Source organism: Harpegnathos saltator, unplaced genomic scaffold (genome assembly GCF_003227715.2).
Source record: "Harpegnathos saltator strain DR-91 unplaced genomic scaffold, Hsal_v8.6 scaffold87, whole genome shotgun sequence".
Classification (NCBI taxonomy): Eukaryota; Metazoa; Arthropoda; class Insecta; order Hymenoptera; family Formicidae; genus Harpegnathos; species Harpegnathos saltator.
In genome coordinates this window covers 423,281-446,240 of record NW_020230714.1, presented here as the reverse complement: position 1 = coordinate 446,240, position 22,960 = coordinate 423,281, and the positions used below count along the sequence as shown (strand labels likewise).

The 22,960-nt window shown below is 54.5% G+C and overlaps 1 protein-coding gene across 1 annotated transcript in view; it reads right to left on the bottom strand.

Moving 5' to 3' along the window:
* Nucleotides 1-22,960, bottom strand: part of LOC105192017 (zinc finger protein 585A) — a 48,611-nt gene that overhangs the window by 12,983 nt on the left and 12,668 nt on the right. Inside the window, exons 2-7 of the mRNA XM_025307457.1 lie at nt 18,472-19,488; nt 17,788-18,072; nt 17,068-17,391; nt 16,494-16,851; nt 16,073-16,322; nt 15,143-15,622 (exon numbers count right to left, since the gene is read on the bottom strand). Of these exons, the coding sequence (XP_025163242.1) occupies nt 15,143-15,622; nt 16,073-16,322; nt 16,494-16,851; nt 17,068-17,391; nt 17,788-18,072; nt 18,472-19,467 (2,693 nt within the window). The 5' untranslated portion in view covers nt 19,468-19,488. The remainder of the gene's footprint in view (nt 1-15,142; nt 15,623-16,072; nt 16,323-16,493; nt 16,852-17,067; nt 17,392-17,787; nt 18,073-18,471; nt 19,489-22,960) is intronic.

Sequence of the window (22,960 nt, the reverse complement as noted above, 5' to 3'; positions counted from 1 at the left end):
CAGCGGCTCCCCCCCCGCCCCCCTCCCCCGCGGCGTATTTATCTTGCCTCGGCGAAATCCGATTTCCCGCGCGCTCATCGGAACATCGCGCGTCGTTTGCGAGGAATCCAATGAGCGCGCGCGAGCTTCTCTTCCTAATTACGCGAGTCGTGTAACCGGTTTATCATATCATATCAGAAATTAGCTCGTACGAATCTAATATATACGCTCGCCGCAGTCGCACACCGCACGCACGTAAAGTAACTATGATGCCCGCGCAGATGGAGAGAGAGAGAGAGAGACGGAGGATAGAGAGCGGCGGCAGGGGGGGAGGGGAAAAGGAACGAGAGTAACATGTACGGTTTCGAATAAACGGCAATAATTTTACAATCCCCGCTCCGTCTGCGTCGGTAATTCAGCTTTATGACCGCGGAACTTCATAAGACGATTAAGATCTTTTCTCCCGCCGGCATCCGCACGCGGTGAGCTACGGCCAGGGTCTGTACACGCAAGGGCGAGCGATGAGTCCACGGTGCCACAAGCCAATCATCTCGCCGACGTTTCCCAGTGGATATGCAAACGACGAACGGCCGTGCGTCTCGTGCGACGAGAACGCCTCTAATTGAGAGCGGTGAATGTCACGTGTGATGCTCGGAGAAAATCGATAAATCTCTCGACGAATTCTTCCTACCCGCCGCCGTCGCCGCCGCCATTGACGACGTCAGGAAAACGCGTGATTCAAGCCTCGCGAGAGATCTCTCTCGATCCGAAAAGCAGCGAGATTACATGAACGCTGCTTGTTCCTTTTTTCTCGTCGGTACACGCAGAGCCTCCCGAGACCGCCGGCTGTTTCGGCGATCGCAGTCTCCTTTCGGCCGACTCGCGGACGACGATGTCTCCTCCTGTGGAAAAATCGCAGCGCCGAGTCTTCCTTTGTGTCTGGCTGTTATTGTCGATACAGATACAGGCCGGTTCTCTTTCGTGCGACTAATCTACACTTTCGCAACTCGCAGAGGAAGCCAGTGAACAGCCGATGGCAGGGATGACAGAGGGAAGGGGAACAGGTGCGAGGTGCGAGCGCCAAAGATCCTGGGAAAAAAAGAGAGAGAGAGAGAGAGGGAGAGAGAAAAAAGCAAATTCAATATTGATACAAACGGAGCCGCGTGAAGTCGCGTGGGGAGGAAAAAAGAAATTACTCCGAGCCGCTTTCCTCACGGACTCGTCCGCGTGTCTGCACGAGCCGCGGAGCGATTCCCTCTTTAATCCCCGAGGCTGAGCGCGATCGCGGCTAAACTGGGCTCCGCTCTCGGCTCAAAGTAACGGCGATATTAGTATCGCACTCAATTCCCGCGGAAAATTACGAGATACACACAGAGCGCGCGCCGCGTCGGCCGGTAAGTCGTCGATCCGCAAACGTGTAATTAAACAGGAAAGCGTTAATCACCGCGCGCGTGCGCACGCGCGCGCACGCGCGAGAGAGAGAGAGAGAGAGAGGGAGGGAGGGAGAGGAGAGAGAACGTTTAACGGTCTCATCCTTGAGTGGCGAGAGAGTCGGTATCCTCGGGTCGGTATCGAAGGGGGCAAAAAAGCGCAACATTCCTTTATCCAGTTCAGTTGGCGGAGCCGCTCGTCTCTCTCTAGTCTGCGGCTAATAAATATAAATCTCGCGGACGCGCGCGCAAGCTGATCAGCGCTGAGAGCGAGATGAAACGCCGGAAAGAGAGGGGTGGTGGGTGGGGACGGGGTGAACGAGGGAGGAAAGAAACGCGGCTCGTAATGTTCGAGCGAAAATTCGTGTAATTAAAATCAAGTAGCTAAGTATAGTAGACTCGTCGGGGATCTCGGCTCTTCCTTTGCCTGCGCCTCGCCTCCGACGAGCGAGCACGGCGCGTTACAGCGATGGCTGTAGCGCGGGCATATCCAGCGCGAGAGAAGAGAGAGAGAGAGAGAGAGGGGGGAAAGAGAGAGAGAGAGAGAGAGAGATACACAGTCAGGCAGGATATAGTGACGTATAGGTTAATATAGCTCTCTCCGATCGCTCTGGGATGGGAATGGCAGAGAGCCGCGGCTGAAGCGATCATGTACTACGCGAGGAGGAGGGAAGCGGATGGGAGCGAGCGAGCACGGGCATTAATTAAAAAGGTTGCGCATTAAAATGATTTGTTTTAATTGGCTGAACGCGCTGAGGTATTTATGGCCTCGCGGTCCTTCGCTCGGTCTGTCGGTCTGCGGCCTCTACAACGACCGTCGACTTCTTCTCCTCCTCCTCCTCCTCTTTCTTCCTCTTCTTCTTCTTCTTCTTCTTCTTCTTCTTCTTCTTCTTCTTCTTCTTCTTCTTCTTCTTCTTCTTCTCCAGCCTCCCCCTTCTGCCTCACCCGCCCTCTCGCAACCCTCTCTTCCCTCTCGCCCTTCCTCACTCCGCCACTCTGCGTCTTCCCCGCTGCTAAGTCCGCGCCCTAGTCCCCTCCCCCCTGACCTCTTCGATTATCTCGAAATCGGACGATCGTTCATCCGGACCGACGCGAGAGCTAAAAGGTGATTCTCTTCTGGCGCGCGGAGAACCGAGGGCGATTCATAAATATCCGGCCACGACAAGTGGATCTTTATTACCGCGAATGATTTATGCATGACTTTGCCGTATTGTTCGAGACTTCGACTCGTGTGTCACTGACGCATCTTCGCGCTTAGAACCGGCCCGCGCACAGTGGTCCGAAGATAAAACTTTTCGGCCGAAACAATAAATCTTGGTCCAAGTTATTTTTAATATGCAGCAATACGGCTCTTTAAAGGGGAGGACTAATGAAAGTGTGCGGGCGATTTGCGCGCGGTGTGTGTGTGTGTGTGTGCAGTTTTCGATTTAGAGAAACGCGTTATTATTTTATTTTTTATAATATCGTTAATATTATTAACATTGCTTTTCAGTATTATTAGAGTACGATAATTATTCTGTTGTGTGAAACACTCGGAATCTTTCGCAAATATTCGTCAACTATTTGCAAGGAAACGTATTGGTATTTTAAGGCATCAACCGCAAATCCAGTTATGTTCACGTCAGGAATAAGGAAAGAAAAGTATGTTCCTGCTACGTACTTCTGACTTTAGTATGACTAGTATCTTTCGCTATGACCGATTAATAAATTTAGAACTGAGCAATTTCCCAAGCTAGGATGGGAATGCAACCAAGATGGCCATTAATTTCGAGGCAAAATAAGTAATTTTTGCGCATACCGCAAAGTCGTATCTCTGCTCATTCTCGAGTTATGGATTAATAAGTGTAACGTATAAATCGATGAAGGATACGATTTTCAGCCTTCGGCATGGCATGAAAATATCTCTGCGAGAGCATATACTAGAAGTAAAAGCCTAGAAGTAAAATGAATAATTTTCGTGCAAACCGCGCAACGTCGTATCTCTGCTCGTTTGCGAGATACGAAATATACGGAATATCATAAATGAAGCACGAACGACGGGATGCTTGAGCGACTGCGTGTGCTTTTTATTCGCGTGAGGGAGAGGGGGAAATCGGAGCGCGGGGCCTGAACAGCTGTGTTGTTGCGCTTTCTCGCTCTCGCTTCAGCGTAATGTAAACAAGCAGGTGGCCTTGAATTTGGCTTGCAAGCGATAAAAGTGCTACTCAGAGAGCAGTTTGATGAGGTCGTTTACATCTCTCTCTCTCTCTCTCTCTTTCTCTCTTTCTCTCTCTCTCTCTCTCTCTCTCTCTCTCTCTCTCTCTCTCTCTTTCTCTCTCTCTCTCTCTCTCTCTTCAAGAATCGTAGAGACTTCAACGAGGACTCCTTGGAAAGAATCGTGCCTCGTGTTAAAAGAGGTGAAAATAAATATATTCTATTAGCGCAAATGTTGACGATTATCGAGGTGCGACTTGAGGTACTTCTTAAGAAAAGTTTTGGAATTAATATAATATGCGTCACGATGATAGGTAGGTAGCATCGGCTGTAATCGGCAATACTCGTGGCTTTGTATTTACCGCGATCATTGCTAATGGGATAACGAATCTTAACGACTTACGATTACTTGGCGAAACGATTACTTGAACGTCGTGCAAAATTGCATTTGCATCAAGCTGAGAGACAAAAGTTTCATAAATGAATTTCGGCCAAGATCGTTGGCCGCTGCTTCAGCGGCCACTGCTGCCGCGCCGCGCCGTGATGCTTCTTCGTCTTCGCCTTCGGCTTTGTCCGCAATTTCGGCCGGCTGGGCTCCCCGACGAAACTCGACGAATGACGACGAATAAATCGGCGAGCTAGCGAGCGAAGCGAGTCGGCCAAGTTGACCAGCGCCGAGGGAGATCCTTGAGATCCTTTACGCGCGCCCTCCTCGGCGGCAGATATTTATGACGCAAGTCCGCGTGATTGTATTTTTCAGCGCGTTTATTTCCCCCCGCGAACATCGGGCCGCGCGGTTCAAAGAGCGGATAACGCAACCGGCGACTCCACGCGAGAGCCATCTCGTTACTTATCTCTTATCGTTTCGGATCTCACGCGAGCCACCACGTCCAATCGAATTATCCTCGTTATCCTCCGCTAGTGTCTACCAACTAAAACCAAGAAGCTCGCGTTTCACATTTCCACCGCCGAGCGGAAATGACGCGGTCGACTCGCGGTTACACGTGTAAAAGACGTGTGCGAGAGGTGTCGAAACCGCTCGTGCCGCCGTATTCTTCGCAGATAAGAATAACAAGTGCAAACGAGCATCAGCCGTCGACAAAAAGCGATTTGGCCGATACCAGTTTGCCGTGGAAAAAAAAAGGGGGGAAAAAGCCGGGAGAGCTATATTGGAAGCAAAACAATAGCGCGAGAGAGAGAGAGAGAGAGAGAGAGAGGGAGAGAGGGAGAGAGGGAGAGAGGAGACTCACTCACGAGTAGCCGCGCTCACGATCGCAACGTATCATAATCCCCCTCCCCGTCGTCCCTGCAGCGGGTTAGCCGGTCGGTAACGAGAAAGTCGGAAAAAGAGAGCATCGATGGAATCTAATGAGCGAGGAGGCAGATCCTCGACGGCTCGACGTCTCTCGAGCTCATACTTCGCCATGATCAAGATCAGCCCTCGACGAGAGGAGAGATACGACAGGGTCGGTAGGAGGACGCGAGAGGGAGGGGGAGGGAAGTCGGCGAAAGAGAGAGACGGATGCAGGTGCAACCTGCACCGGTGCGGGACGGACGTACGGACGTACGAGCGGACGAAGGTGGGATTGAGTTATGACAGCGTTTGCTCCAGGGGGCCGGCTCTGGACCCGGCGAAGCGGATATTCTTCTTATTCTTTATTTCTTCGTCTGCGGCCCCGCCGTAGGAACCGTCGGCCATGCATCACCTTCGGTTCACTCCGGTCCGGCCTCCTCTTCGGCATCGTTGCACGACCACACCGCCATCACGGCCCATCACGATCCCACCTCAGCCATCGTCCTGGCTGGAATCGTCGATTCCACCCACCTTAGCAGGTCGAGAGTGCTCCTCTCGGCCGAGCTCCAAGTATTTACGTTTCGTGCATCGTCTGTCTCGCCTTCTCGCGTCCGCCTCTCCTCCTCCTCCTCCTCCTCCTCCTCCTCCTTCTCTTCCTCCACCTTCTTCTTCTTCTTCTTCTTCTCTTTCACTAGCTAGTCTTTCTTCTCGTCTTCTTCTTCTTCTTCTTCTTCTTCTCCTCCTCCTCCACCATCTTCTTCCTCTTCTCAGCGTTTTCGTTCTTTATAGCCGAACGAAACGATCCGGACGACTCTCTGCGTTAATTGCGTCTCGAGTGACGCTCTCCGCGAGACCTTGACCTTCGGCACTTTTCTCTTTCGAGAGAATCGCCGATAGACCGCGACAACGTGCGGTCCCGAGGAGGCAACGCGAGCATTGGACGAGTCCCGAAAGAATATTACGCTTGGCGATTCTCAATAGCCAGCCGGGCAGCGCGGAAAAGTATGGCACTTCTCGCACGCGTTTCTCCCGCGCATCGCAATGGAACATTCTTACGAGCGACTGCCGCGAGCGGTTTTCCGCTGCGACGTCGCGTCTCTCGGCTGGTAGCTTCATTTGCGTCGAGGCACTTATTCAGCGCACCGATTTCGTCACCTGCGATCCTGCCGCCACCGTGCCGCGGAACCGGTTCGATTAATGATTCACGAGCGTCGCTGTATAATTGTACGCGGCTCACTTCGCGATGATATAAAACGCGGAAAAGACGAATCGCTCGATCAATTATCGCCTTCAGGAATTTGTACAAACAAGCGGATAAATCAGCGATTATCGTCGCCGCGCCGATCGATGCGATCTCGCGACGTCCGGCGGAATTGCGGATCGATCGGAAATCGAGCGGCAGAATCTTTTTGCAGTCTCTCAGCGGGCGTGAGATTTGTCGTTCCGCCGGCGAATATATATGATAACGACCCTCTAATCGGGCGCGATCGCAAATCACGGCAAGTCGTCGTCGTCGTCGTCGTCGTCGTCGTCGTCGTCGTGCTTGCGCGCGCGCGCCGCCGAAAGTAGGTTTCATTAGCGCACACGTGACCGCGCGTCGGAATAACTCGGAATTAACGCGAGTCTCCCAATCAAAGACGGCCCCGCCGGAACAAACAAAACGGAACTTCGTTCCCGGGCGATCCCTCGGGGGAGCGGTTGGTTAGCAGCCCGGCATTGGCGCTGATGCTGAAAGTCGAGGCGAGAGAGCGAGAGAGAGAGAGAGAGAGAGAGAGAGAGAGAGAGAGAGAGAGAGCCTTTCTCTCTCTCCGCGGCCTCGCCGCGTCAGGAAGATTAGGAGCGGGAGAGGGGCTGCGCGAGTAGAGCGGTCGTAGCGTGGAGGGTGAGAGGGGCGGGAGGGACGGAGGGGTGGCTAACGCTTCGCAGTCGGGGCTCAGAATAAACAACAATATTATAACGCGAGCTTAATTGCGCCAGAGGGCTCGGTAACGGGCGCATAAATCGGAGCAGCGCGCGCGGGCGAGCGAGTGAGCGCCCTCGAAACTACCCTCGTCCTCTGTCTCTCTCGTTCTCCCTCGACGGCTCTCTCCGCCGCGTTGCCGTGTCCCCGGGACACGTAGCAGTCCTCTCCACGAGCCGCCTCCGCAGTAGGATTCATTTACAATAAACATGTCCCCCGCTAATTTCGTCGGCGGAAAAGGAGAAATCTCCGGAACAGAGAGAGAGAGAGAGAGAGAGAGAGAGAGAGAGAGAGGAGCGTCTTAAGTGCGATATACGTTGACGTTCCGCCCGGCGCGGCAGAGTCTTGCCTGTCTGCCGTCTCCGAGAGAGGAGGACGATCGCCTTCGCGGGGCTGAGGAAGAGCGATCTCTCGGCGCGATCGACGACGATGGCTGCCGATTTAAGCTGCGCTCTTTGCCGTTGCGGCGCTCGTGAATCGTGCGAGGCGCGTTAACGGGGATTCACCGTCGCGCAGGCAGGTCCTCGTACGCTTTTCGCACGCCTCGTTGGTTGTTGCATTCTTGCGAGGAACTTTCCAACGGCCAGGTCGCGTTTCGCGTAACCGCTGCCGCGGTGGAGAGGCCGCAGGAGCGCGGATTCCACGGGACGGAACGTCGAGCGGAGCGGAGCGGCGCGGCGGTGGGCGAAAAATTTGGACGCGCGCGCGAGGAAAGCCGGCGTTACGACGCTTGCGGCTTGGCGGCGTTTCAGCAGACCGTGGATAAATGTACGAACACGTACACGAGAAGAGGGGGGCTCGAAGGGGAGAAGATGAAAAAAAAGAGGGAGACGGAGAGAGGCCAGGGGCAGAGCGGGGGCGGCGGCGGGCTGAAATGATACGGACTCGGCGGACTCGAATTACAGTCCTCGGGAGACGCGACTATGCGTGCAATTGTACCTCAACATTCGTAACTCTAGTTTAATCGAGTCTATAAAACGCAGCGCGCCCGCAGCGCGAGGTGCGCGGAATGTAACTTGAGTGAAAACGCCCGCCGACGGAGTCTGCAAAAATCTCCGCGGCGGCGGCGGCTCGAATCGACGATGACGGCGACGCGACGCCGGCAAATTGTGTAAGAGTATTCTCAGCCTGTCATGCATATTGATACTGGCCGACCTGTGCACGGCTGTGCAGGTACCGTTATAACAACGCTATTAATCGCACGACGCGGACTCCTCGATCATCGTCAGCGGCGCCGAGACGACCCGCCGGGAGACGGCGGTGCCGAATTTACGCGCGGCCGCTATTTTATCCCACTGTCCCGAAATATTTTCGATTGCGCGCTCTTTTTACGATCCCCCCAGGAGCCCCGTGGTCTCCGTGCCCATTGTGCCCGATGGATAATCCAGCGACGGAAAGAAAGATAAAGAGCTGGGCACAGCGATGCAGTCTGGAGGGCCGGGAAAGAAGGGAGGCGCGCGGGCCGAGCGAGGAAGCAGAAAGACAGAGACAGAGAGAGAGAGAGGGAGGGAGAGAGAGGGAGGTGGGGGAGAGAGAGAAGGGCGCGAGGAGGGAAACGCGGGGTGTCGGGAGAAGGGCCGCGTTAGAAGGAAGAGTACGCGACGGAGGAAGGGTAGGAGAGGGCGAAAAGAGAACGAACGAGCCGGCAGGGCGCGGAGGTGCGCGAGGGGGAGGAGAGGCGCGGAGGGTGAGGGTTAGGACGGTTAGCGGCCGGCGGCTATATGTACGCGTCCTCGACCGCAGGCCTGTTTTATTTTATGAATCGCAATATTTCACGCGACAACTGGACTCGCGGGGCGGCCACCACTAAACTGTCTCTGCGTACGGGGCCGTGTGCTTACCGCGTGCCACACAGCGTACCGTATCGTACCGTAGCGTGTACGGGACGACGCACCGCCGCCACCACCGCCGCCACCGCCGCCACGACATACTCGTCGCGTCGCGTCGCGTCGCGTCGGCAGGCTCGCGTGCACGCCGTCGATTTTGCCGGACAAAGTCCGAAGGAGCCGGCGAGCCGGATTTATACGCGGCGTCGGAGAAATCGAGCAGGTCGACGGCGACGGTAACTTTCGGAGAACTTTTCCTCTCGACTCGATCCGCCGGCCGCTCGGCGAGTTTGCGCCGTCTGGTCGCGGTGAAATTTTTATCATCGTGAGCGGGTAATTCGGGAATGACGGCGCACGTCACGGTATATACGAGATGAAATATCGCGACGATGGAGATTTCGCGATGACGCTCGAACTGGCTCGGCTCGTCGTCGCCGACGATCTCCGTCGTGACGACGTGCGTCGGAGGATATTCAAGTTGCGGTGTTTTTCGGCATCTCGAAGAGCCGAGCGCGGCGCAGCAACGCCGCATTGTTTCCGCGCGACCAGCGAGGGAGAACAAGAGAGAGAGAGAGAGAGAGAGAGAGAGAGAGAGAGAGAGAGAGAGAGAGAGAGCGAGCGGATCCTCCCGCCTTTCTACGCGAGTCTTCATGTGAACTTCCCCTCGCAGGAGCGGTAGCGTACGAACGCTCCTGTGGGACGCGTCGAGGTGTCTACGGGGTGATCCGTAAAGACGACACGGCGCTTCGTTAGCCCGGCGAGCGGCGAGCTGATTGAAGCTATCGCGAGCGAACGTCGCCCGAGCTTTCTCGGGATTTTCCTCGGCAAGGCGGGAGTCCGGAGGTCGAAGTGCGGGCACCTCGCAGTCATGATCGAGCTTGATGCCGACTCCGAATCATGAAAAGCTGCTTGTACAGAACGAGCGCACTTTTCGCCGGACATTCGCGGCAACAAAAGAGATGCGTCACACGAGTCGTTGCTTAGTCGAAGATAAAACGCTGCGAAAACCGCTCAGGTCGCAAGATCGTCGCGTTGTCGCCAATGAAATCCTGATTGTTCGAGGAGAGTTCACGAACGACGGGAAAAGCCAAGAGCCACCTTCTACATGCCGGCTTTCTCTCTCTCTCTCTCTCTCTCTCTCTCTCTCTCGCGAGCGCGCGCGCGCAGCGGAAGCAAAAAAATTACACCCTACCGCCGGCATCTCCCCCTCGCGCCGGACGAGCATCGCGACGCTTATTCTCCGGCACGGTATCGGGACCGTCGTCCGACAGGATGTCAGGACGGCGAGGTTACGCCAATCTCACCCAGTATGCCTATCTACGCGGTGTTTACCTGGCCAGGTACGGAGGAAGGTGGACGCGCCATTACTGCTACGGGAGATAAAAGATACGTGCGCGCCACGCCGCGGTCCATATATGTAAATACCTCTGGGGATCTCGCGTACACGTCGTGAGGCCGTAGAAGAGAGGAGGGTTGCCGGAGGTTGGATAGGGCCGACAGAGGAAGGGAGAGAGAGACAGAGAGAGAGAGAGAGAGAGAGAGAGAGAGGGAGGGAACGAGAGAAAGAGAAAGAGAGAGAGAGAGAGGGAGAGGACGAAGGAGAGGTCCGCTGGACCAGCTAGAGCGAACGGAAAGAGAAGGAGAGCGCAAAGGCGAAGGGAGCAGGGGCAGAGGTAGAGGCACGGAGAAGGGCGCGGGGGTGGACGAAGGAGCGAAACGTACGATCAGTAGCTCGCGTATGTAACATACTATCTTGAATATGCGCATACATCGCGAGCTGGCCACGTATTCTGAGAATCGGTTAGGCGATCGGGTGCGCGGGAGCTGCCCGTCTCTCCGCGTAATTACCTTCTTTCTTTCTTTCTTTCTGGATTCCCCTCGTTCGCCACCCGGCGCGCGGCGTCGTGCTCCTTTTCTGCGACCCGGCGGCACGGTCGCGATTCCGCCATCGTCACGTTCGCCCGGCTCCTTTTATTCCCGCTGCGTCGCTCTCTCGCGCGCGTACGAGCAGCGAGCACGCGTCTTGTTCTACAGGTAACGAACCTGGCCCGGACGAGGGGGGAGGGGAGGGGAAGGGGGTATCGTGCGATCGTCGGAGCCGCGGGAAGGTCGAGCGATCGATCGCGGGGGCGCCGGACGTTTCGTTTGCGAGTTAATTAGATTATTCGGCGACGGCGGATCGTGCACGAAGATGAGCGCTTAGATGAGAATTGCTCAGTCTGAGCGAGGCGGAGGAGTCATGTCGGAAAAATCGCAGCGCTCCGGTCGGAAAACTCAAGGGAGAAAGAGAGAGAGAGAGAGAGAGAGAGAGAGAGAGAGAGAGAGAGAGAGAGAGGGAGAGAGCGGTCGCGTCATGCGTCGGGATTGAAACCCCCTTCGCCGTTTCGAAAGCAGCGTGTCTGATTATGATTCCGAAAGCGAAGTGTGTCGATCGAGCGGTGCTCGCGCACCGTAAGACTGTAAATAAGGAAATAAGGAAAATAGTACCGTTCACAGAAGAGACGCGCGATCGTCGAGGTAAATCACCGCGAAGTACACGCTGCAGAAATCTCTCGCGGTATTTCTGAATCCACTTCGGGTCCACGGCGTCATTAATTTCCTCCGCTGGGCCGACTCGTCCGACAAGTTGCCGCACCAAACGTTTCGTCGATAACTCCGCTCATATTTCCGTTCAGTAGGATTGCCATTTTGTCCGCTTCTGAGTCGAGAGACGGGAGGGGACAAGTTTGATCCGCAGTCTGTTCCTACCGATCGCGAGGGAAGGGGAGGATCTCAGCTTTCGAGATCGAGTCGCCGAAAACGAAACCGCAGCAGCGCGAAGGACGCGCACGTCATTGCGTCATCCCCTCGAGTCCCCTCGAGTCCCCTTTTTCTCCGTGTTATTAATCAGCATTTCGCCTCGCTTTTCAACAGTCGATCATCCATCGCCGCAGCTCGCAGTCGCGCATGATCTCAGGCGAAGCTCCTCGGTCGGCGCGAAATTGTCTCGGCAGCAGGTATATATATATACGATCCTCTCTCGGGGGGATCCTTCCTGTTACTCCTTTTCCATTTCTTGCTCCGGGAGGGAATAAATCGTGCAGTTAGTAGCTCGCACGTATGACATACTATCTTGAATATGCGCATGCATCGCGCCAGACGCACGCGTATTCTGGGAATCGCTTAATGCGCGATCCATCGCTGCGCTCGGGCTCGTCTTCGGCGTAATTGCTTTCCTCCTCTATTTTCTCGCCGTCTAAGCCTCCGCTCGATTCATCGCAATTTTTTTGTCCCTCACATACCGAGACCCGCGCGCTGACCCGAGCGCGCGATATGACTTACACGCCCGCGAATTTATGCGCGTGTCGCTGCTGCGCGTGTTGCGCGAAGGGGCTCTACGTCGACCGATTATTGCGACTGCATGTTTTCTCCCCCCCCCCGGCTTTCTTTTCTCCGCCTTTCGAGCCCTCGGCACGAAAGACGCAACTATTCACGGACGCATTGTTATCTCGCGGGCTACCGAAACTGCTCTCCCGTATTCATTAGCCCCCCTCCGGGGGGAGGCCGCCGCGGCGAGAATGCAAGGCGGCCAGGTAGGCTCTCGCTCGTGGCGTTGAAATTGGCGACGAAGTAGGCGACAATTAAGGCGCTCCCGGCTGGTGAAGGTCAAGGCGCGAGGGACTTCCTACTTGTCCGTTGCGTCAGAGAGGTTTTTCCTCTCGGCATCGCCGCGTTCGTTTCCGCGCGCGCGCGCGCGCGCGGCGCGCGTTACTTCGCCGCGAACACGCCTGGTCTTCGGGCTAACGAACGATCTTGCCAACTGGCCCTCGTAAGAGATGACGCATATACTCCTTCCTGGTCTCCCCTTTTCTATTACGAGAGATAGTGCCATGCCGACAAGAAGAGGCGGCCAGAGAGAAAGAGAGAAAGAGCGAGAGAGGCGGGGATGGGAGGGAAAGAAAGACGGAGAGAGAGAGAGAGAGAGAGAGAGGGGGGAGTTCTAATCAAGGTAGCTTGCTGGAACTTCCAACTCCTTTCGCTCGGAACGGGACGTCGAGTTGCAGGTACGTCGATCTCGCGTTCCACGCTACAGGAAGCTCCGCAAGATTATAGAGTGTCTACATGGAGACGGTCCGAGTTTGCGCGAAGATGATGCCGGGGGAGCGTCGTTGTCGGGGGGGAGGGGGGAGGGGGCGAGGGAGACGACGGCGAAGAGTGATTCTCGGGGATGAGCCGGGCGAGGCCGTAAAATTTGTCGATTAAATAATTGGAAAACTCGAAACTTTCACAAAACTAGTCTCGACTCTCGCGAGATAACGGCGTGCGCGAACGCCAGGTTGAGCTGCGAGCTCCGTGGATTATGAAAACGCGCGCGGTTCTTCGCGCGAGAATGTCTCGCTCGAGTTTGCTGACGAGTCGACGCTCGGACGTCGCGCCATCACGATTTCAACCCCTTCTCGGCGGACGTTTGCGCCACGTAGAGTCACCTGGCTGCCGAGGCAGAGGGTCGCGAGGGATATGTGAAGCTTTCTCTTTTCCTTTCGCCTTCCGATAAAGTTAGGTTGTATGTCGATGCGCGTCACAAACATCGCTGTGGCTAAAACACGAATTGCTATCGTGAGAAGCGACATCGGTATTGCTAAGATGGGACGAGAGATTATCCTGAGATGCACGTCTCGCTTTATTAATAACAAGATAAAGGGGACACGAGGGGGCTGTGTCGAGGGTAGTCGACGTTCGCGCCTCGAAAAGGTTGACGACGAAGGTTGTATGTAGAAACAATCCGGCCTCCCTGACACGAGGCGAGGCAAGAGGGTGGCTTCGGCTTCGTCGTCGTCGTTGTGGACGACGATTTCCGCATCGAAGAAGGAAGAGGGTATCATCGTCAGAGTGCGCACACTAAAGAGTGTCCCAAACGGCGACGGTCAAACGTAATCCCTCGAAACGGTCGGAATCGCGGCATTAAGCGAAACCCTCGTCGTTCGGGCTGCATGTTGAGACTTCTGGCCGGTCGTTCGGCTTCGAGGCGGCTGGCTGTGAGAATAGGTCGGTGGCTGGGTGTTGAATAGGCGCCGTTACAGGCAAGGTAATGCGTGTACGAGAGAGGACTCGGCGGCGGCGGCGGCGGCGGCGACGGCGGCGGCGGAGACGGCGGTGGGGACACGGAGGGAGAAGACCGAGGCCAAGGTGTTAACATTTGCTTTATAGCGACCGCTCTACACCCGGGCGATGGTTTAATACTTATGTCGCCGCGCACCGCACGAGCGACACACAAACACCAGCGAACCGCGCGACGCCGCGCGCTCCCACCTGCATACGTTGGTATTAAAGGGACACGGGGTATATATCCGTCCGTAATGCGAGCCCGTTAAACACCGAAATGATCCACACGCGCTGGCGCTCGTGCTGCACGTGTGCTGTTCACACCGCGCGAGCGCGCTTTGCCCCGCTTATTGGCAGTCTGTGCGGCGAAATGACGGAAATCATTTCTGCTCGGAGGGAGAACGCCGAGAATGCCTCCCCATCTGCCTCGACCTGCCAGCCGGTTGCTCTCGCGGAAACTCATACATTTTTATCTCACTCGCGTGTCCTGCACGGGGGAGGGAAGGGGGGGGGGGAGACGACGACGGAAGCGCGATGGTGCGATCGTCGCGAAGTCGGCGAACGAGCGAGTGCGAGCGAACTCATCGTGCGAGTCATTGCGGCAAATCTACGGCGTAGCAGGCGCGGTCGCTTCAGCGCGGAATTCAATCGCGAGAAGAGGGAGGGGGCGAGAGAGAGAGAGAGATTAAAAGCGATCAACTCGGCGATCTGTGTATTCTAATTTTACGGTGGCTCGCGTTAATGCGTGGCATAGACATCGCGCTGCCATATGTCGGCGTCGCCGGAATATACGACGCGTATCACCGCGGACTATGTAATGGAGACCCGTTAAATAGTGAAATGACCGGCGGGTTTATACACGCCGCTATGAGATGTTAATACGACACCCGTTGTCGGGCCAACGCGTGCGTCTCTTCCATCTCCCGTTTGTTTCTCGCTCCCTCCATCTCTCTCTCTCTCTCTCTCTCTCTCTCTCTCTCTCTCTCTCTCTCGTTCTCTCTCTCCCTGCCGCGAACGCGGACACGCGGCGCCTTGCGCTCGTCTCGCTTCTTTCCTCTCGAGCGTTTTCGATCCGCTCCGCCTAGCTTCGTCCCCCCATTCGACCACGCTCCTTTATTTTATAGTTATGCAGCGAGGACACTTTTACTACGACCACGCGAACATTTCGCGGTTCCAGTTGGCGGCGAGCGCTTTTATTGCCGCCGGAGCGTTTTTACCGTCCCCCCCCCCCCGCCCTCGCCCCCGTTCTCCTCCGTCCATGCCGCCTTTTATTTATCACAAAGCAGTCACGTTGCGGGAAGAACGTGGCGCGAGCGGCGCTCGAAGCGACGCGCGAATCTACAGGTAGACGATCGAACGATCGGGAATCATCACTCACTTGGTGTAGAAGCTCTCTTTGCAGTCCGAGCAGGCAAAGTTCCGCTGCCGGCCGCTCTTGTCCAGGCACCGCGGCGACGACGAAGTGCCGCACACCTTCCGGTGGGCGTTGAGGTCCGACCTCTTGGGGAACGACACGGAGCACTTTGCGCAGGGGAACGGCCTCTCCCCGGTGTGCTGTCTGATGTGGATCCGCAGCGAGGCTTTCCTCAGGGCCTTCTTACAAATCGGACACTGATATTTCGCCGGCAGCTTCTCGGCAGCTGCGTCGTCCGCCTCGACGGCGCCGGCATGGAGAGCCTCGTGAAAGACGTACTCGGCTTGAGAATCCGTGAAGAACACGCAGTCCTTGCATTTCCATCCTTCCTTCTCGGCCTCCGTCTGCGCCATGCTCGTTTCGTCGTCCCTGCTGCAGTTGCCTTCTCGCGTGTGCCTCGTGACTTCTTGCGACAGGGCGAAGAGTACGCCGCAGCGGGGACATCTGCCGATCAATCGATCAAGTTGGGTTACGATGGAGTGCACAAGCGATGCGCAATTTTGATCATGAGTAAAAAATGACTTGTTGAAAATACCACAGTTGGTCGAGAGTAATGAGATGTCACCGAGTTAAGAGAGAAAGCCAGGTTGACAAGTCGATAAAGAATCCGACATCTCGAAATCATGTCGGAATCGTCAAGCTGGAATCGTCAGATCAGTGGTGATGGTTGAAGGATATAGACGCTCGACGTCTATATGGCGTCTTTCAGATATCAAATCGATATCGACAAATTGATATCCGGCGAATTTGTCAATAAAGAGCCCAATTTTCACATGAAATCGAACGTCCAAGCGAGAGATCAAACAGTCCGACATGTGAACCCAACTTGTGCACTCTCTTTGTGTCTTATAAAGCAAAAATTGCAAGACAAGCGATGTCATATCGACGAGTTACCTGTGGCACAGTTCCGGATGACAATGGAGAAGATGATTCTTGTAGGCCAGGAGATCCGGACACCTCTCGTTGCAGTGAGGGCATTCCCGCGTCGTAGCAGGCGACGATCCTCCCGGATTTTTGCGGGCTTTTACGGCCTCCTTGTGACTGGAAGTTCTCCGATGTCGGATCGCTTCGTGGGTGGTGGTGAAGTTCATGGAGCAGAACGAGCAGAAGTACGGCGCCGGTCGCGCGACCACCGCCGCTGCCGCTGTCGCCACCGTCGTCGTCGTTGTCGTCGTCGTCGTTGTCGTTGTCGTCATCGCCGTCGTCGTCATCGCCGTCGCCGCCGCTGTCATCGTCGTCGTCGTCATCATCGTCGTCGTCGTCGTCGTCGTCGTCGTCGTCGTCGTCGTCGTCATCGTCGTCGTCGCGTCTTTGCTCTTTCCCTCGTCGTCCTTGACGACGTGATAGTGCAGCTGATGACGCTGCAGCGAGATCAGAGAGTGCACAATCTTCGGGCACATATCGCACCGAATGCGTTGCTGATACTCGTCCGACGCGCTGAAGCTCGGCTCGTGGCCCGTCTCCTTGGCATGCATCCGCAGCTGGAAGTTGTATCGAAATTGCCGGCCGCAAGTGCCGCAGGGCAGGCTCCGTCGGCGACTAATTACTACCGGCACGGAGCCGTTCATCATGGACACCACTTCGCGATGACTCGCGCTCAGAAGGTGAGACTCCATCATGCCGTTGTCTTCGCACCAAAAGTTGCACGGAGTGCATTTGCAATTGCCGCCGATCTGACGAGAGAGGAAGAAAGAAAGACCAGGAGGAGTCAGCAACAACATCTCTCACAGGTGAACAGCTGTGCGCGCCCTGTGACGCGAGCGAAGAGTGAGTGTTGGGCGATTTGTCGAGCGAGTAAAGTCACAATCGGGAAGTGGAGGAAGGTCGCCCGAGGCTTCGTCAGACTACAAGTAACTGTTCGCGCAAGGAGCGATCGACGATCAACTCACCCGTTCCAAGGTACTGATGTGGAGATCAGAACGCCAGTGAAGCAGGAAGGTCTCCTCGGTGTTGCAGTAAAAACGACAAGGGGCGCATTGGAAGGAGCACTGGCGGACCACATTCGCCATGTTCTCCAGCAGGAAGCGACGTGCGCGCGGGCTGCAAGGATTCATTCCTGCCACGCGGCAATGGTAATGGGAGAGCAAATGTTTACCCATTTGAGGCCTCCTCACGCGCGTGCGGCACATCTCGCACGAGACGAACTCCTTCTCCCGTCTGCGCACACGTTTCTTGCCTTCCTTTCGCTCGGGCTCCTCCTCCTCCGTCGGTTTCTGCCGACATGTATTGTTGCGACGTCAGCGAACGGTTCGTATCGGAGCCGGTCGCTGCGGAATGTCTGTCTCGCGCTTGTCAAAGACAGAGCGAGATTTGTCCGACTCGTCGAAGGATCGATGAATCGAATCAACGACATCGACTCGATGTTTCTTTAGACGAGTCCAACGAGACGAGGACTCTGGATATCCAAACTTGCCACGAGAATCGAACAGGAAGGAAAACTCCTGCACCGACCCAGCGCGACTCGGCAGGATAACGAGAGATCTTTTGTTCTTTCGTCGAGACGAACGACATGGGAAGAGGAACGATTGTAGGGAGAGGAGAAAGTTGAGGGACTGGAGAGAGATCGACGTGAACGTTGTTTCGAGTCGCGCCGACCGAAGGACACTTACCGTTGCGAGCGAAGCCTTCCTGCGAGCGGACACTCTTCTATTCGCGCACGAAGCCATCCCGCGCGCTAGATGGACACCGTCGTCGATCTCTCTAATGCTCCTTCTAGCGTGCAAATCAGAGAGCAGATGCCTGTTGTAGACCAGTCGTGAGGCGAGCTTCCTGCCGCAAGGATTGCACCAATATCCCGATTCGATATCCGTCCGTGCACCCGGTATCCATTTCCCTCGCGTGTGTCCCGGCGGCGGCTGTCCGGATGTGTCCTTGCTCTCGTATTCCTCGATCTTCTGCAATAGTTGATGTCCCTTTGTCATCGGCGGATTATTATCGCCCGTGCGAAATCGTGGCGTGTGAGTAATGCCGCGCGTTACTTCATTTATTAATTTATTTACTTACTCCCTCGGGAAAAGTAAAGAAGAAAGAAACCGCGCGAAATAAGCAAGCTGTGGCGGAAATCGAAAGGGGGGTTCATTAAAAAGTTGACGCGCAGCAGAAAAACGACAACGTCCAGCCAGCGAAAGCCGAAAACACGAATTTTCGGCGGGCACACAAGTGTACTCTCTCTAATCCTTGCACTCGTAATTTCCCGCCTTGCGTGACGCTGAAGAGCGTCACGTAAGGCGCTTGATGATGATCCGCGAACTCCATTCCGTTAATTTCGATGTTGAAGGAAATTTCCTTCCTACCTGCGACGTCTCCGCGGGCTTCCATTTTCCGCCGGTATACGTCGGCGGGGGATGTTCCTGATGGTCGTCCTCAGGATCCACGTCCTCCTCATGCATATGCGGCATGTCCTGCGGCAAATCGCCGAGCTCAGGCTTCCGCTTGCCGCCGGTGTGAGCTCGCGATGGACGCTCCCGATTTTCGCCGTCGTCGGAGTCCGAGTAAGAGTCGTCCTCCCCCGCCGAGTCGTCGTCCAGCATGTCGTCCTCCGAGTCGTCGTCCTGCTGGTACTCGAAGTCGTATCTAGTCAGCTCCTTGTTCTCGCTGTTTCCCAAGATAAGGTCGGCGAGGATCGGGTCTTCCAGCCAGGTCTGGTGATCGGACTCTATTCGCTGGGGATTCTCCTGCCTCTTCCGTTCGGTCTGCTTCGTGTCGGTCATTAGAATCTCCAGCGACGTTTCCGGCTCGTGCTTGATCGGGAAGTTCGCGGCGTCCATGTTCGAGCCGGCTTGTGACATCGATTGCGTCAGTTTGCCCTGCGTAACGGTCGCAGGGGTCTTGCCGGTCAACGAGATCGTCGAGGCGATGTCGGGGAACACTAGCGACTGGATGCACAGGTGAACCGGGTCGTCCAGGTCGCTGACGGCGGGTAACATGCTGTGGAGTTTGTCCTTGGCGCCAGCCTCGTCGGCGTCCACCACCTGCACGCTCTTCTGGCTCTTCTTCTTCCGCTCGCCTTTCTTATACTTTCTGCCAACGTTGTCCAACGGACTCGGCGCCCGCCGCGGGTTCGACTTGCTGCTCTGCAACTCCAGCGAGTTGAAGAACGCGTCGGCGTTTAGAATCTCGGGATAGGACACCGTCGTCGGCGTCGACGGCGACTCGTGGACGGTGTCGTTCTTGTCGTCGGGTGGACGACAGCCCGACTGACGATGCCGTACGTAATTATCGAGGCCGTGTATCGTCAGGTTACACTTGATGCAGAAGTGCGTGTCATCGTCGTCCTCGAAGGTCTCCATTCAGGTCGATTTCAGGCGTCGCTGAAAAAGACGGCTAAGATGAAAAGAGAGCGGCGATCGCGCGGTCTACTCTCAAGTTGAGAGAAATCATTGAATTCGCTTGTCGAGCGACAAGTCATCTAAAGTGCAGATTTTTTCACTTGTTCTGTTCCCGTGTTACAATTACTCGTCATCGATGACCTCCGTGAAATCGGTAGCTGTGCGATATCGTGAAATATTCGTACAACGAATGCTGTCTAAATTCGCACTAGAGGATCGAATCCTCGAAAGTAGTTTGCAATATCAACGGCATAATGTAACGAACATTATACAATCAAAAAACGCACATTCGGGCGTACAAAAAACGCGCGTACGAATAACCTTTCGTTCAAACTTTGTGCTTAGTGCGTTTCCGAACACACACACACACACATATATATATATGCGTAGTGAAGTTAGTCACACGTCACGGCCGCGGTAATGGCGTCGCGGAGACGCAAAGGCGTTATTTTGCGGCGCTCGATCTTCTCGATCATTTCGAGTCGCTTCGGACAATCGTGAGACCTACTGAACACCTCTTACGTGCGATCAGCATTTTGGAATTGGAGCATTAGCGGTATGTTTATATTCGACAAGTAATTAAGGGTCTATCGAGAGATTATCGGATCTAAAATATGCGCGCGGGATCTAACCTAATTTTTTCGCCCGATTCTCGAGACTCGACGCGACGTCGAGCAACGTCGTTTCTTGCAACTAATTATATTTGTCATGCGATTTAGTCACGATCGATGAAGAAGACTGACGTTTCTGTTTCAGATCCGAGAATACGCGGTCACATCTCGAAGACAGCTTGAAGATTTCGGCGGATGCTACGATTGCTACGGACTGCATCGCGGAGCGGTCCGTCCGGCTCGGGCAAGATCGACTCGAAAGTAAGTTCGCAAACTCTCTGTACTCCTCCACTTTACGCTTGACAAGCTAGATTTCGTTCGACAGAACGCCGTTTTCTTCTGACGTACGCTTCTCAAGACGAGAATTGATTGACGAGAATTACGATCGCGAGGAGTTAACCGTTTCCCTCTATTCATCAGTCAGTTAGTTGCAGATTAGGTTATGTTTAATCCAAGCCGTTGGCCAAGTCGCAAATCTGAAGCTAAGGGTAGAATTGTTTTCTTTTTTTGTTCTAGATCTGAAAGTGGCAAAATTCGCATTGCGATTACGCCTCGCGGATAAATATGGGTTTCGTTGAATTTCGCAACACGCGACATGCATCTAAGCTTATTATTTCGGGTGAACTTTCGCAAACCACTCACGCTTTTATTAAATGCTACAAATTTAATGCCAAAAATATTCGAGTAACATTACGTATCGCTGTTAGCATTGCTTTTCCACATTTGGAAGATGCAGCGTGTGATGATGTTTATTTATATGATGACAGGTGAATATTTGTTCTTGACCTAACTTAACCTAACCTAACCGAATCTATCTATGCCACTGCAATATAATTTTATCTTTTAATGCAATGTAGCTTTATTCTTTAATTAATTAACGTAATCTTTTAATTGAATATGCTTGATCTCTTTTAATTAAAAATATTAATGCGGACAATTAGGCAACCCAAGGTATCAGTTAAGCAAATACATCGACGGAGTACGTAGGCTCATCTGGGAAAGTAGTGTAATATTATCAGCGCGATTTATATATAACGTTATTTAAACGTTTTATTAAACATAAAACTTTGTCGGTGAAAATCCATTTATTTGAGCGTTTATTCAAGATTATTTGAAGTATTTTCACCAAAATTCACGGCAATAGAGTATGAGATGGTTTTCGGAAGTTCATCCATTATTCCGCGCATTATTTTCGATTATTTCGCTCGTGATCGCGCGGCTTCCATTATCGCCGAGAATAGTAGTTTACCAAAATCCATCGCCCTTTCGATCAGTGTCGCAGATATATTTATTAAAGCCGTGCGTTACAGTTACAGCACGTTAGATATTCGTTTAAATAAGTGGTCGCGTCGCGAGTGCGTCGATAAAGCGAGCGAAGCGTACTCGACGTGTGGAACCGAACGCTTCGACGACTGGATCCTGAAGAGATTGGACGGAGCAAAGTTCCGTCTGAGGCGCTGCGGCGGATTTCATCGAGCTGCACGACGTCGGCGGACAGGCAACGGCAGCGGCTAATGCGGTGAGTGAGACGATACAGTTTCTCAGCAACGTTATCAGTAGCGCATACGTGTTCACGTGTAAATTCGTCATTTTTCGCGGAGATCAATGCTGCAATCTGTTGCTCAAAACTGCGAGCATTGCGAGTCTCCGCGAGCGCTGTTGAATATCGAAACTCGCATTATCGCATATTTATCGTACTCGTGTCCGTACGAGAGCGAGAGAAATGTCTCTCGGTTGTTATTATTCCGCCGAGTCGCGCCGGCCATGAAGAGAGAGAGAGAGAGAGAGAGAGAGAGAGAATTCATTCGCGCTTTCGAGAGCATCGCCGCGGAGCGAATTCGGAAGCCGTTTAGCCGTCATACCCCGATCACGCGTCACGCAACAACCGCGTCATGGACAGCTCGCTGAGGACAATCGCGTTAGCGGGGACCGCAGTGGGCAAATTGAAGGTCCGATATTCGCGCGGCAGAAGGGAAACAAGTTGACGCTTCGTGCGGGCCGGGGGCAGGAAGATCGGTCGATGCCGCTTGGCCGTTATTCGGACGACGACACTTCGCCTCCCAGTCCTGGCCGCCCCTCTGCAGCCCTCGTCGATCCCCCTCCGCGCCCTCCCGCTCCCCTTTCCGTCCTCCTCCTTTCCGCCGGCAGCCCGTGCGCGTCCTCTCCGCATCACCCCCGCCCTTGTTGCGCCCTTTCTGTTTCCCCTTTCCGAAGTCTGCGAACCGGCAGCGACCTCGTGGCTCCGTCTCTCGTCTTATTAAGCGGAGAAAACTACCGAATGAAATTTCCATCCGGCTCCGAAACACGCTCGTCGGTGTCATCCCCCGCCGCCGCCGTCGCTGCCCCGCCGATCGGCTAATATCCCCCCTCCCCGGTCTCGTCCTCGTCCTCGTCGTTCTAGTGTACCTTTGACGTGACTGAAATTCGATTTGCGTATAGTCGAGAAGTTGCAAAAATGTTTCCGTTACAGCGTAACCAACTTAGCGCCCGGGTTAACCGCTCTTGATCGGCTATCGCGTATCACGCGTATCAGCGACATAACCGAAGCGAGCGACCGAACGAGGGAGAGAGCCCTTCGTGGATTATTTTGCTGTTGCCCCGGTGAATACACAGCTCGAGCTGACGAGCGAAAAAGCGCCGTGTGAATTTTTTGTAATTTGTCCTCGCGATATCGAGCGGTGTAAGCGAGACTGATAAAGTAAGACGGCGTATATTGCGGTCTTACTGCGCGCCGGCGGCCGTCATATTCGATAATGAATTTCCTTGCCGATTCAAGGTATCTTCGTATCTCCTACGCGTCCCGGGTAGGAGATAATGCACACAGGGTGTTCTCAACCCCGTTC